Source organism: Alosa pseudoharengus, unplaced genomic scaffold (genome assembly GCF_046254945.1).
Source record: "Alosa pseudoharengus isolate Yale_2024_CS ecotype anadromous, Long Island Sound unplaced genomic scaffold, YU_APseudo_1.1 YU_APseudo_1.1_scf_2, whole genome shotgun sequence".
NCBI lineage: Eukaryota > Metazoa > Chordata > Actinopteri > Clupeiformes > Clupeidae > Alosa > Alosa pseudoharengus.
The window spans coordinates 28,429,139-28,443,615 of record NW_027468663.1 but is presented as its reverse complement, the minus strand read 5'-3'; the positions used below and the strand labels follow the sequence as shown (position 1 = coordinate 28,443,615).

The window sequence follows — 14,477 nt, the reverse complement described above, 5'->3', positions numbered from 1 at the left end:
GCTCAATGTATCTCCACACTTCATTGGTAGACTTCCGAGGGCCCTGACATTTAAAACGAGACATTGAGAACTTTGAAAAAGCACTGGTAGTTTACTTACAAGACAATTTATACAGACAGTATCTTCACGAAGTTTAGCGTTTGCAGCCATCTTGAATTTAGTCACGATAAGTCGAGCGACGAGTAAGAATGAACAGGTATGATAAGGGATCAGATTCCAAAAATAATTCTGTTGAAATGCATGGATTACAGTTTCTTCCAGTAGCAGCAACTGGAATCCATGCATTTCCACGGAATTATTTTTGGAATCTGATCCCTTATCATACCTGTTCATTCTTACTCGTCGCTCGACTTATCGTGACTAAATTCAAGATGGCTGCAAACGCTAAACTTCGTGAAGATACTGTCTGTATCAATCGTCTTGTAACCTGTAACCTGCCCTTTTTGTTTGATTGAAAACCTTACACATTCTAGACCATCTGTAGCGTAACATACACCTTCCTAGTGCTTATGAAACATATTAAACAACATTGTATATCCCTTCTCATGTCTCAGGGCTGTAGCCATTCAATACAAATTGATCCAAAATTGCAACTTGGTTTCCCCACTCTATCAAAAATAGTGCATTGCGAGGGGACTCTGAGAGCTGATGCTTTAGACAGACATTTTTTAATGTGAAATCTTGAATGATTAAACCATCTTTAACCTGGGATGACTGAGCCATCTTTAAGCATGCTCCCGTAATCCTATTAGCCATATGGGATTATACTGAATAAGCATTCATGAGTGATGGGATTTAACGCTGTCCCATGCATACATCACAAATAATACTGAAGGCGTATGTGCCGAATGCATCTGAAGTGATAAAGCATCTCCTCATCTCCGCAGTTTCCCTTTCACAACAATTCTCTCTCTCTCTCTCCAATATAGTCATATAAATAAAACAAATTAACATACAAACTGAATTATTTAGTGTTAATACACAGGGACGGGTTGTACATGGGAATGGATTTCTTTTCTTCATTCTTCTTTCTGATTGAAGCACTGATCTGATTCTGATTCACTGGGCATTGGGCACTGTGTTTAATACACATGTGCAGTTACATGGTTTTGTCTTTTTTAATTGGCTTAGAACACTGTCTCACTTAAAGCAGAGCAACATACAGAAAATATAGATTTTTCTCTGATTGCTAGGCTTAATCTCCACTGGAAAAATAACCACATCTGATGACAAATGAATTATTACATAAAATACTATAATCTCTTGTCACACCCTGAGAACTTCACATCTGTAGCCACAGTCATGAAGAGAGAGAGAGAGAATAAAAGGGCACCCAAACAGCAGACTAGACCTCTGCCAAGGCCAATATGCCTTATCACAAAGATAAAAGATAGAGGGAAAAAAACTCTTGATCCAAGTCCGCCAAACCATTGAATTGGTTCTTCCTTGACTCTTGCGGCACCTCTCAACACAGGTTGATGAAAATTTAGTTTTGTGTAATCCTGCTTTCAGACAAACAAATAAAACAAACCAAGTTTGTTCAATATGTTATAGGTTATAAATCCTGTGAAAAGATAACCTCCTATGTATGTTAGTGGTTATAAATCCTGTGAAAAAAGTTAAAGTGGTGATGACATTTCAGTGTGTTTTGAACCATGTCTGGCAGTGATCCTTTACTTTTTTCAACATGTACCTTGATTGTAATTCTCTTTCTCTCTCTCTATTGAAGAAAGACAAAATATTCAGATGATAGCATCTCGACTCTGAACCTGCAGCTAGGATGTTAAATCATCAAACTATATCTACCTCAGAACCATTAAGTGAGGAATGAGTTATCGCCACTAACAACCACACAGAACAAAAAGCAGGTGTCTAACAGGATTTATGGAGTCCCTCTTCTCTTCTCTGTCTGATGAAAGATGATCAAAGCGTGTGAATTAAGTGGGTTGTCATGTGAAACGCAAGGGAGGTGGAGGAGGAAGCCAGGCAGACTACCTGTCACCCTTGTACACTCACCTTTTAATCACACAGAACATGGAGAAGTATCATGATTATGTCATTGCAATACAAACATACATTTGATTAGTAAAAACAAATAAAAGCAAACAATACTTGGGATGCAAATCATATAGAGACTGTGAGTACCTGATGTTATGAGAATAAATGTTATTATTATATGGTCTCCTGAGTTGTTTGTCTTGTTTCTATTTCAGCTTGAACTGCAAGTGATAAGAAAGGACTGTTTTAAATGATCATATCTGATTTCAGAAAATGGTTTAGATTTTGTGTCCTCGTTCTTGGAACTTTTATTGTGCCATTATTTCAAACCTTTGATGGTGTAATAATACATGCATACTTATCTAATAATTTAATTTGAATAAATCATCAACAAACACTGTACTGTACTGTTTATAGCAAATCAGAGGATTTTATTAACACAGCTATATTCATCTCTATTTTCACCCTGGTCCATAGTCTTTATGGCTGCTTTATGGATCCAGTGTAGCCTGGCGGGCCATCCTTTATCATTGAAATGTATAGTCTGGAATCGAATCATTCACCTGCTTAATCCAAGGGGCGGGCAGAGAATTGTCTTTCAAACTGCCTAGGCATGCAATAGGCCAGCGCTACGACCATATCCGTATCCGGTCGGCAAAACGGCAAATACATCCTTCTTCGAAAGGAATGACTTAAGTGCTTTGTGTTGCTCTACTTTCAAAGAAAAGCACAAGTCCAACTCCTCCAAAGTTGACGCCAACACCGATTCAAACAACCGCTCTTCGTTCGCCATAGCCACCTTCCTTGTTGTTCACCGTCGCAGGATGTCGTTATCCTGTTAAGCCCACCTTAAGACTCTCTAACGAAATAGATCGCTGTGATTGGAGAACATCCACGGTGTTAAGCCAATAGAAATTCCTATGGTTCGATACTAGACGTACAGGCTGAGCAAATTAATTTGCCGCCGCTAGGGTGCGTCTAGATTTCTAGGCTAGATCCAGTGCTGATTTGATCAGAGACCTCTCTCTCCTGACTCCTCACCAGATCTTGGCCAGATCTGGCCCGGAGCCCGTCTCTAACTTCACTCCTGCTTGCCTGATCATGAGCAAACACAGGGTGATTCCACTCTGACAGAGTGCGTAAAGCATATTTACACTGTGAGGCAGATGTGTCCACGTGTCACAGGCCGTCTCTTGTCTGCATTCATATAGGCAAATGGACTTTGAGTGCACACCTGCATATGGTACAGCCGCTCCCCTCTCAAACATCTATCCATCATGTAGCATAGTAGTACAACAGTAAATGTTGTGAACGGACTGTGTGACACCCCCAACCCCCATTTCTGCAGATGGAATTTTATTGCTGGGTGTTTTATTATTGCAGCCTGATGTCGTGACCCTGTCCATGCATAACCAGGGGTTCTGCTGGTAGCAACCCCCACCCCCCACCCCCCACCCCCTTAGCCCAGTAACCCCTCTTATCAATAGTACTCTGCCCTACACCCAGCCAGCAAGGTCTGCCCTATATAAAAGACCAGAGCGCTCTGTACCCGCTCCATCCCAAAGTCCAGTTTAGTCCAGATTTCACACAGTACAACACAACACTGCCCAGCACACAGCCCGGTGCAGAACAGCACAGCAGAGCACAGCACAGCAGAGCCATGCCGGTGGACTTCAATGGGACCTGGGAGATGGAGAAGAGTGACAACTTTGAAGACTACCTGAAGGCACTGAGTAAGAGCAGGCAGCAGGTCTCTATTGCAGCAGCTCAATTTGTCCCTTTCTGGCTTTACTTACTTACTTACACAGAGGCCTAGTCTGGACCAGACCTACATCAGCTAATTCTGGCTAAGCACTTAGACCAACAGGTTATAGCTGATGAGTGGTAATGTCTTTACTGTGAAACGTGCATAATGGACTGATTTGGGCTTAGGCTTGTGTCTGTGTAACTTTTATTGATTAACTAACCTGATTTTTTTTTTTTTGCTAGATTAGTTTACCCCCCCCCCCCTCTCCATTTCTGTGTGTTTGCGTGTGTTCAATGTGCAATTGAAAACAATTCACTATCATCCTCACAGACATTGATTTTGCCACCCGCAAGATTGCATGCGCCCTTGCCCAGACCAAAGTCTTAATTCAGGAAGGCGACAAAATGACAATCAAGACCCTCAGCACTTTCAGAAACTACGAGCTCACCTTCACCATCGGAGTAGAGATGGACGAACACACCAAAGGATTGGACAACAGGGTGGTCAAGGTAGAAAATCTTGACCCTTTCTCTCCGAGTATATATTCTCCTTTAGGCCTCCTGCTATGTGTGTTCTACATACATTTTTCGTGTTCAGTTTGCTCTTTGTCTAAATTTCTATTTAGTCTGGATGAAACTGCCCTAAATCTGTTTAGATGCCTGTCTGTTTAAATGTATGTGTAGATATTGATCTGTGATTAATCATTTTCTTGCTAAACAGCATGTAATATTACCAATATATGCCCTGGGTCACTGAAAAGAATATATAGATCCACAATCAACAATAAAAATAGATAAGATTGAGTAAAACTGCAAGCAAAGGGATTCTGTACCCTCTCTCTCTCTTTTGAAATGTTAACTGTGCCAAGGTCACACACTCCTCCTGAACTCTTTCACTCAAGTTACTATGAGTCAACGAGTCAGTGATCAGATCACGTGTGCGCCCACCCTGTCTCATCACTCCACACTGTACCACCCCCCAGGGGCGCCGCTGCTGGGTGGGGGATGGGGGGGGGGGGGTAGGGGGGGTAGGACGATTCTAAGGGCCCTGCATTGACAAGGGGCCCCCAGAGAGACCCCCCGATAATAATGTCTGTGATAGGGCCCACATTTTCTAGCAGCGCACCTGTCACTCCCCACAGGCCCTGGTGAACTGGGAGGGAGACCGACTGGTGTGCACCCAGAAGGGGGAGAAGGCCAACCGGGGCTGGAAGCACTGGATAGATGATGGTAAACTGTATCTGGTAAGGGACATTCATGTTCATCAACTGAGCAAAGTAATGCAATGTTAATATGTTGTTTTGTAGTGAAGTAGTTTATCATTCTTCTATTATGCACATAAATTAAAACATTTAATGTTATAATTGTTAACACCTTATTAGTTTCTCTGATACAAACAATGAAAAATATGATTTAAAAAAATGTTTGATGCTTGTCTGGTTTTACTCTTGCTGTAACACGGGTACATTTGTAAACAAATGCATTTGGTTCTGTAGCCACCATTACTTTAAGGGCATGGATGTGAGCTGAAAAGAATGTTTTTCACACTAATTCTATGCATTCCAAGCATCTCAGTGTAGTCTAACCCACTGCTATGGTGATCTCAAGCAGATGAGCCTTTAAAAGGACATTTGCTCTGCTTACCACCATCACCGTGCTGTTTACTATTTGGCTCTGTAAAACACGTTAAGATATACATTTAGTCAAGTCCATTCAGAATAGTGTACTTCATTCAAAATGCAGTTATTTGTGCTGTCAATGGGATTTTTGAATAAATAGTGTCTATATTGTGACGCTGTGACCATACGTTTCTCTGCCAGTACAGGGAACTTAAGAAGAGACAGTGTGTGCAGTGTGATGCACAGGTAATGGTACTGGTTTTTGATCCCACTGTAATCAGAAAGGACTATTGTTGCCACACAGCAGAAGTGGAAATGCAGCTGAATCGCCTCAATTCTGAGAAAATGTTCCTGCCGTCCCTATCCTGAAATGTTTACTTTTCTTCTTACCCTTGTGTAACCTCTTTTCTCAGGAGCTGACATGTGAGGACAAGGTCTGCATACAAGTGTTCAAGAGGAAGGAATGAAGTTGATCTCTCACTGAATATGATGGACAACACCACCAATAACTCATCTGTTGGGATCTCCTGAATGCAAGGAAATATGTACATTCTGCTGTATATATCAGTATGTATAGAACAGTAAGATGATAAGCATATATTAACTACAATCTAAATCAATGTAAAATACATGTCCATTTAGTTTAGTTCATTCAGATTAGTGTACCTCATTCAAATGCAGTTATTTGAGCATATTAACAAATGCAGGCAAAACATTTGCCAATTTACTTACTAAAATATAATAAGTGGGGAAATTAATGCATTATATTTTGTAAGGTCATATGCCAAGTCCATTATGATACAATGTTGCCTCAGGGCAACATGCAGTTTTTTGTAATTTCCTGCACCTACATTGATATGTTATGCAAAGTTGTCAATAATACATCTTTACTTATCAATAAAGCTTACTCATATATTTTCTTGAGGATTTACTGGAAGGAAAGTACTGAGAAATGCCTGCAGAGTCCCTGAATAAGGAACCAAATTGACTGACTATGAGTCATGTGACATCTTTTTTGCAGTTGCATTGGATAGAGGTTCCCACCCCTGCTGAAGAATTATCCAATGGTTGTTTCATTTTGTTCAAACAAGCCAAATTAGGCTATGTTGCCTGGAGGCAACATGCTACTTAACCCTCTGTATGATCACTTAGAGGATTTTGCCACATATGCCAGGCTCTTATGGATTTTTCATTTGCGTTCAGCCATATTCAAGGTAGAAAATTAAGATTTCAAGCTTGAGAAAAGCCTTTTAGACTTGATCAAAGATTTTTTAACAAATGGATCCCAAAGGGTGAGGGTTAATGGCTGTCTATCTAAACAGTGCTTCTCCACTGGCTCTCCTCAGGGTTGTGTCCTGTATACGCTACATCCTTTGCACCAATGAGGCTAACACAGGCACATCCTGAAATTAGCAGACAACACTCAGCATGGGCCAGTGGTTCATGAGTTTGTGTAATTAAGGAATGAGTTAGGGTCCGTTCGCATATTTCAGCATCATGGGTTTTAAGAGAAATCTTTGTTAAAACCTTTAGTGCAATTTAGTATGATAGAATAGAGTAGGCTAGAGGCTACAATAAAATGCTTTGTGAATAATGGCCCAGATCTCATTGAAAATGTTGTTTTGTCAAAGTGATAGGCCTAAATACAGTGATGCTCTCAGACCACTAAATGGACCTCTTTTGCCTATAAAACTTTTGAATGACTGTAGATGTTTTTAGACAATCTCTGTGCAGGACAGTTCCATGACTTCAGCTGACTGGGATATTGTGTGTGGTGTTGATGAGTTGCTGTGATTTCAATACAAAGGGAATAGAGTGAACAGAGGTATCCTTTTGAAGGTGGATTGTCATAGAATCAAGATATATGTAACCACATAACCATTGACTGCCAGGGAATGAAAAGTGCCAATTGCTTCCAAGAAGCAAAATGACAACAATGAGAAGTATTTTTTACTTCTTTAGGCTACTTTACTTTTTTTACTTTCAGCTGCATTAATCTGGAAGGAAGCAGATAGGAAGCTGAAGATCAACAGATCTTTTGAGAGCCTTTGAGTTGCTTTCACATATAAGTTTTCAGAAAGCACACAACACACTTTTCTGTACATGTCTCATGTGAACGTAACATTTGCATAAGACCAGATGTATTGTAATGCAACTGTGTAGACGTCTGAATGGGTATCACCTAGTGAGATATAGAGAATGGCCGACCATCTTCAGAACAATAGACCTGTCAATAGCCACCCTTGTCTTTTGTACAATCCATTATGCCGCACTGTGAAGTAGGCAGTCGGACATTAATAAGGGTCTATCTGAGTTAGAAAATCTCTTGAATAGCGTGTGAATGGTTCCCATTGCTAGACCACAAAAGGTACATTGTGGTGATGAACGTATTTCTCACCTTTGGGGGGTGAGGGGAATGAGAGGCAAAACTACCAATGGTACAGTTCATTCATGTTAATTGATAGTGATGACTGTCAGCACCTGAATCTGCCCTACCTGGCTTTTCTTTGGATTTCCATTTGGGTCAGCCAATGTGTTGACATGGATGGCTGTGGTCGTGACTCTTAACATGGAATGATTTGAGCAGCTATTAACCTAACAAACCTACACATTTGTTGCCCGAGATAAAAAAATATATAGAAATAGGCAAATCAATATAACTCATCATTGTTACGATGCTTAATCAAATGCAGTTTTTGGTGTAAACAATTCCCTTTACGCTCACCTCCACCCAGTGCTAGTTAACAGAAAGCTGAGGAAAATCGTTTTTCATAACTTCAGATAGACCTTTTTCAGTGTTTTATAATATAGGCTGATATTCAGTCTATACATTGGTGCATTTTTCCAGTGTAAGTTGCTCATAGAGTTTCATATGGACATCTGTCAAACTCTTCCTCTTAAGCTTTTATTAAAAATCTATGTCATACAATGACATGATGAATAAAAAAGAAATAGCAACATAAGTGAAGCATCCGATATAAACATGAATGTATACAAAAAAGCACATACACATTTTCAGCGTTCATATCTAAAATATTTCACAGATGAGTAAAGTAGATACATTTACAACCTTATAAGCTGTGTGAAACTTTCTCTCCTAAATATTTTCATTTCACATCCATGGTCTAGACTAATTACTGTCACAGTAACCACCCCCATATAATACATTACAAGAAGTGTACATTGATCATCTGTGCCACTGGAATTGCTAAATATGTAGCAATGCTATACATGATTTTCATACCAAATATTTGAAAAGTGTGAGACACACTATTGAGCATAACCGTAATGAGTTGACTACTCATGAAAACACCATATGTGAGCCTGCAAAAAGTCCAGTAGAAGATTTGAGAATCCCTGATATAAATCAACACACTGGCACATCATATGGACTCATATTAATCCCAATTGATTTGTTGTTGCATGGTGTAGGTCTACTACACCAACCTACATTGTTAACTTGATAAAAATGATAAAAAAAATTAGTCCCAGAGCTTGACAATTTGATAGCTATGCATGTTGCGTCGTGACATGCTTCTTGAGATGGCCTGACTGTGTGAACGTCTTCCCACACTCTTTACACTTGTATGGCTTCTCCCCGGTGTGTATGCGCTTGTGTGTATTCAAGTTGCTGGGGTCTACAAAGGCTTTGCCACAGATTGTGCATTTGTAGCGCAAATCTCCGTGATGTCCTCGCATGTGTGTGTTGTACGACATGCGGTACTTGAACTTCTTCCCGCACAGCGTGCACTTGTATGGCTTCTCATTGGTGTGCACGCGCGAATGCGTGGTCAGCTCTGGTTTGGACAGGAAGCGTTTGCCGCAGACGCCGCAGCCGTACGGCTTTTTGCTGCCGTGGGTGAGCTGGTGCGCTGTGAGGTTGAACTGATAGACGAATGACTTGCCACACTGTGCGCACTGGTGCGGCCTACCACCTGAGTGCACCCGCACGTGGCGGTTGAGGCCACGCACGCTGGTGAAGGACTTGTCGCAGCGGTCACAGGCAAATGGCCTCTCGCCCGTGTGCAACAAGCGGTGGCTTTGCAAGGACGACGCACTGCTTAATGTGCGCATGCACACCTCACACTGGTTCTTACCGACAGGGCCCCCACCTGGGTGGCGTGGTTTCTTCTGGGCTACAGCCTTGCTAGGCCTCGGAGAAGTATCGCAGTGGGTCAGAGTGACCACTGCTTGCCGCTTCTGGAATATCAAATTGTCTGTAGCTTTTTCCTGAGGGGGATTTTTTGCCTGGGATTGGGTTGTCTCTAGAGTCACCACATGACAAAGCTTTGACTTTGATTGCCTGGTACTTGGCCGTCTAGGCTTGTTCTGGTGAGTCAGTGGATGTGACTGATCTATTTCACAATCAATTGGTTCTAATTTCAAGGTAATTACCTTGTGTGCAGCCATGGGTGTAGCAGGTGTGCTTTTATCAGCTGCATCTGTCTGGGGGCTGGTTGATGTGGGTGGTGCAGGTGGTGATGGCAATGGCGTGGCAGGATTTCCCTCCGGTATATCAGGCATCAGGTCTAAAGAGGCCTGGAGACTGTCTAAAGGATTAAATTCCCGACTTTGAGCCGTTTCAACAGGTGCTGAGGGAGCAGGCTCTTGCACAGGTTGAGATGGAGGAGTGGGATTATGGGTGTGCAGAGCTGTGGATTCATTTGATGGACTCTGGTCAGCTTCTTGAGATGTAACTGGTGGCTGAGTCCTCTGCACCAGGCAGGACTTTAACTGGTCACCTGTCAGCCTCGGAAAGACGCACGCAGAGCTGTAGTCATACATGTCTGCATCCTGTGGAACAGATACAGGACACGCAGACAGACAAACATGAACACAGATCAACAAAATGAATTTAAGGAAGAGTGTGTCTTAACATGCTCTCTAATACTTGCTTGTAATATTCTGTGGACATGACTGAATATAACTCACCTCTTGCTTGATAAGAAGCACTGCAAGCTGTTGGTTCCCATACTGTAGAAGACCTGGAGGCAAACCTAAAAATCTATCCTTGTCGTTTTCTCCATGTAGGGAAGGACTGCGGGACCGCTCCAAAAGGGTGGGTGTTACTGAAGGTGAGACAGATCATCATTTAATAAAAACACGAATGTACGAACTGGTGGAACTGGTCCCCTTTAGGGCTCCGTAACACATAATCCTGAATCCTGATAAACAAAAAAATACATAAACTTAAACCTCTATCGAAACAAGTGGTGGATTCGAAAACCTGTGCACAGGCAGGCAAACAAACAAAACTCTACAGACACATCGTGTGTTGCATGGTCCTTCGTTACCATGTCGCAAATAATCTATCTACAATGTTTGGGTTAACTGAGAATGGCTTACTATCTTCGCTAGTAGTAGGTTAGGCTAGCCTAAGATTAGCCTAGCTTAGCCTACGTCTCATGTGTAACGTTAGCCAGAAACGAAGCTATAGTTTCCCTGTTACTTAAATTAATTTCCATCGAGTACTTACCACACTGTATACCCACATCCCGTGTACATGGATTCTTGTTAGATATAGGAATATGATTGTCTTCTGAAGAAATTTGCTGTTCGAAGTTACTGTCCTGTTTCTTCAACCGAACCAACTCTGCTTTCATTTCTTGCACAGTGTTCTCGAAGAGTTTCGTCGTTTCAGAAACAGCTGCATGTAAAAGGTTTTCCATAACAGATTTGAATTGTCGTTGAAAGTCTTCATGATTTATCATTTTTACAGCTTTTAGTACGTTTCCGATGTTTTAAATCGAGTCCTCGGTCCAGTCCTATCCTATGGTCTCGGGGATTTGAAAAGTTGTGTTGATGTCTACCACTTCCTGCTGACGTTACTGCTCTCTGGTCACGTAGTCCTAGTAACCTACTCGCGAGATGTTAGCCCACGGGAACTGAAATGGGTCAGCCCACTCCCTCCCCTACACTCACTAAACGGGCCCTAGGCCTACACCACTCATACTTCACCATTGTAGGCTATTACAGGCTATTGTAATAAAAGCAACAGGCAACGTTAAAAATAACTACTACACCTTAGTAGTCATGTAGGCTACTAGCCTACATCCCAGATAGCAAAATCAGATTGGCAAATATGCCTAGCGGGCCGCCGGTCGAGTGCCGCTTGTGGTCCGCCGTTGGACCACTTTACATTTAGCCTAACTTGTCATAAATATTAAGAGAAGACATGTCATCTTAGTTAAATGGTGGATAAAGTTTAACTGAAGAAACTAAATAGAACTGCCCCCAGGGCTGACAGTGCGCAGCCTCTTGCTATCTGGGATTTGGGAAGAGGGGGGATGCGTGTGCCTCTGAATATCTCTGTGTGTGTTTAGGCGTCTGTGCCTGAGTGTGGATTTGTGTGTGTCTGCGTGTGCAGGCTGTGCATGTGAGTGTAGTAGGCTAAGTCTGCATGCTAGAAACTGCTCCCCTACTGCTTTAATTAGGCGTAGGCCTACAGATTCACATATGCACATCCACATGCAGTGGCCTAAGCACATGCATGTCTTGAGAGGAAAAATGTCATGAATTCAGCCTAATGGGGCTTCATACCCACAAAATTCGGTGTTCTGAGGTCCTACAAATTATTTACCAAACACTGCTGAAAAAGGCCAGACAAAAAAGACAAAAGAAAATCTCTTACAAAACCCACTGTGCTGGGCTAACTGAGCCATCAGAATGACTCATTAGGCTACCTAACAGGCCTATCTGGATATTGTTAAGACATAAAATGAGCACACTCTACACAATGGGCTCTTTGGAAAAGCTGTGAATGCTTAAAGTACTCATTTGAAAGAGATTGAGTAGGAGGCTATACTGGTCTTCAAATTTTACAGGCTCTAACATGAAACACGTGAAACTACCAGCAAAGGGCTCCTTACATCCATTTACACCTGAGAACAGAATTTCTAAAATTTTTGAATTTCCCCTGGGGATCAATAAAGTATCTATCTATCTATCTATCTATCTATCTATCTATCTATCTAAAAAAGTAGGCTAAATATATTAGGAAAAGAACAATTTTACTTTTTGCCATAGAATAACACACAAAAACAGGTCTGAACCTGACACATCTGGTTGTATCTAATTTATCCTGTAGAAAACAAATGTCAGACCTCTCCCCATGCAACTATATTAAGTACATTAAAGTGTATATGGCAGGTTAAAAAACATTTTTGACAAATGAAGGGACATGAAGCAAGATAGTAGTGAGTAGTGATTTGAACAAAACAGTTATTTTTATAACGGAATTTATGAACATTCCAGGAAACATTACAGACACAGTGATGAGGGATCATACAGTAGGTTTTTTTTTACACTGATGAGGCCAAAAACATGACTTCATTCCAGTGTGTCATGCTAGAGTCTACTACCTGCCTGACATAAAAATATCCTGATACATTTTTTTTTTTTACTGGCAACCATTATTGATCTTAAAATGTGATGAAGAGGATATGGGTAAGTAGCAATGCTTGAAAATGCCAGTTGTGTCACTTGCCATCACATATAGGCCATTATATAGCCTAAACTAGAATCAGTAAGCAACTAATTAGTCTGTGTTCAGCCAACAACGGGCATATATGCTTCCTGCTTTAGAGACCTGACTATAAAACCATCAGTTTATATGGGCTATCACACATTTGCTCTTTATATATACATCTGCTTATCAACTAATGTTAGCTATAGACAGACTATTAATTTGCTTACTGATTCTACTTGTTGTATGAAAGCCTATGTGATGGCAAATGACACAACTGCCATTTTGAAGCTATGATACATACTAATAGTGATCCGATACTCACTCCTAATCAATTTCTCACTGATGGCCATGATTTACCTAAATTTTGTAGCCTATTCGTCTTTACTTTGTCCCTGCCAGTCAGGCTCATATGAACAACTGGTATGTCAGAGGACATTTTTGGCCTTATCAGGGAGCCTCCGATGCTCTTCAAGACTGCTTTGACACAACAGACTGGGAAATGTTTAAGCAGGCAGCCACTTACAACAACCAGACAGACATAGAGGAGTATACAGACACTGTAACCTCTTACATCACCAAGTGCATCGATGATGTGACCCACACAAAAGACATCATCACTCAGGCTAACTGGAAGCCATGGCTGACAGGGGATGTCCTCAGGCTGCTGAGGGCCAGAGACAAAGCCTACAGAGCTGGGGATGAAGCTGGCATGAGAACAGGCGAGAGCCAACCTGTCCTGTGGCATCAAGGAAACAAAAAAGGAATACACTCACAAGATAACCACCCACTTCAAAGACAGCAGGAACGCACAAAGCCTATGGCAGGGCATTCAGGCCATCACAGACTACAAGCCCGCGCCACAGAGCTGTGAGAGCAACATCCCTCTGCTCAACAATCTGAACCGCTTCTTTGCTCGCTTTGAAGCACAAAACAGCACTTGCCCACAGAAGACCCCTCCCCCTCCACACAAGCAGCCCCTGTGGCTCTCTGCTGACAGCGTGAAGAGGACACTTGCTGCTATCAACAATGCTATGCAAATAAATCACTGTTTTACACCATTTACGAGGCTCAATGTATCTCCACACTTCATTGGTAGACTACCGAAGGCCCTGAAATTTAAAACGAGACATTGAGAACTTTGAAAAAGCACTGGTAGTTTACTTACGACGATTTATACAGACAGTATCTTCACGAAGTTTAGCGTTTGCAGCCATCTTGAATTTAGTCACGATAAGTCGAGCGACGAGTAAGAATGAACAGGTATGATAAGGGATCAGATTCCAAAAATAATTCAGTGGAAATGCATGGATACCAGTTTCTTCCAGTAGCAGCACTGGAATCCATGCATTTCCACACCAAAGCTAAAAAAATCTTTACATTACTTACTTATGCGTTGCACAGATTTGGCATCAGTACAGGACCCATCTTCTGTTTGTTTTACCCTCAAGAGAAATTGAGAACTAAACAGAATTTGAAGGATGAGAGCACACTCCCAAAACCCTTACCCCACCTGTGGCACATTGAGTAGAAACAGAATTTTAAACTTCCAGTTTTGGCTTAATCATGAGACTTCAATAACTTCAGTAAAACCACTCATGGCAAGTAGCTTGAAAAATGAACTCTGACAACGTAAATTCCAAATACAC

General features: G+C 41.6%; 2 protein-coding genes across 2 annotated transcripts; one reads left to right on the top strand and one right to left on the bottom strand.

Moving 5' to 3' along the window:
- The first annotated feature begins 3,658 nt into the window (after positions 1 to 3,658).
- On the top strand, positions 3,659 to 5,830 carry rbp2b (retinol binding protein 2b, cellular). Its single transcript, XM_076294425.1, has 4 exons — positions 3,659 to 3,731; positions 4,076 to 4,254; positions 4,887 to 4,988; positions 5,777 to 5,830. Exons 1-4 carry the CDS (start codon positions 3,659 to 3,661, stop codon positions 5,828 to 5,830), a joined length of 408 nt encoding a protein of 135 aa, XP_076150540.1.
- A 2,416-nt stretch (positions 5,831 to 8,246) lies between these two features.
- On the bottom strand, positions 8,247 to 11,167 carry LOC143134227 (uncharacterized). The gene is made up of 3 exons (XM_076294422.1): positions 10,840 to 11,167; positions 10,296 to 10,432; positions 8,247 to 10,157 (listed from the first exon to the last, which is right to left on the bottom strand). The coding sequence occupies exons 1-3, from the start codon at positions 11,072 to 11,074 to the stop codon at positions 8,874 to 8,876; spliced, it is 1,656 nt and encodes a 551-aa protein (XP_076150537.1). The 5' UTR covers positions 11,075 to 11,167; the 3' UTR covers positions 8,247 to 8,873.
- Positions 11,168 to 14,477: the final 3,310 nt, after the last annotated feature.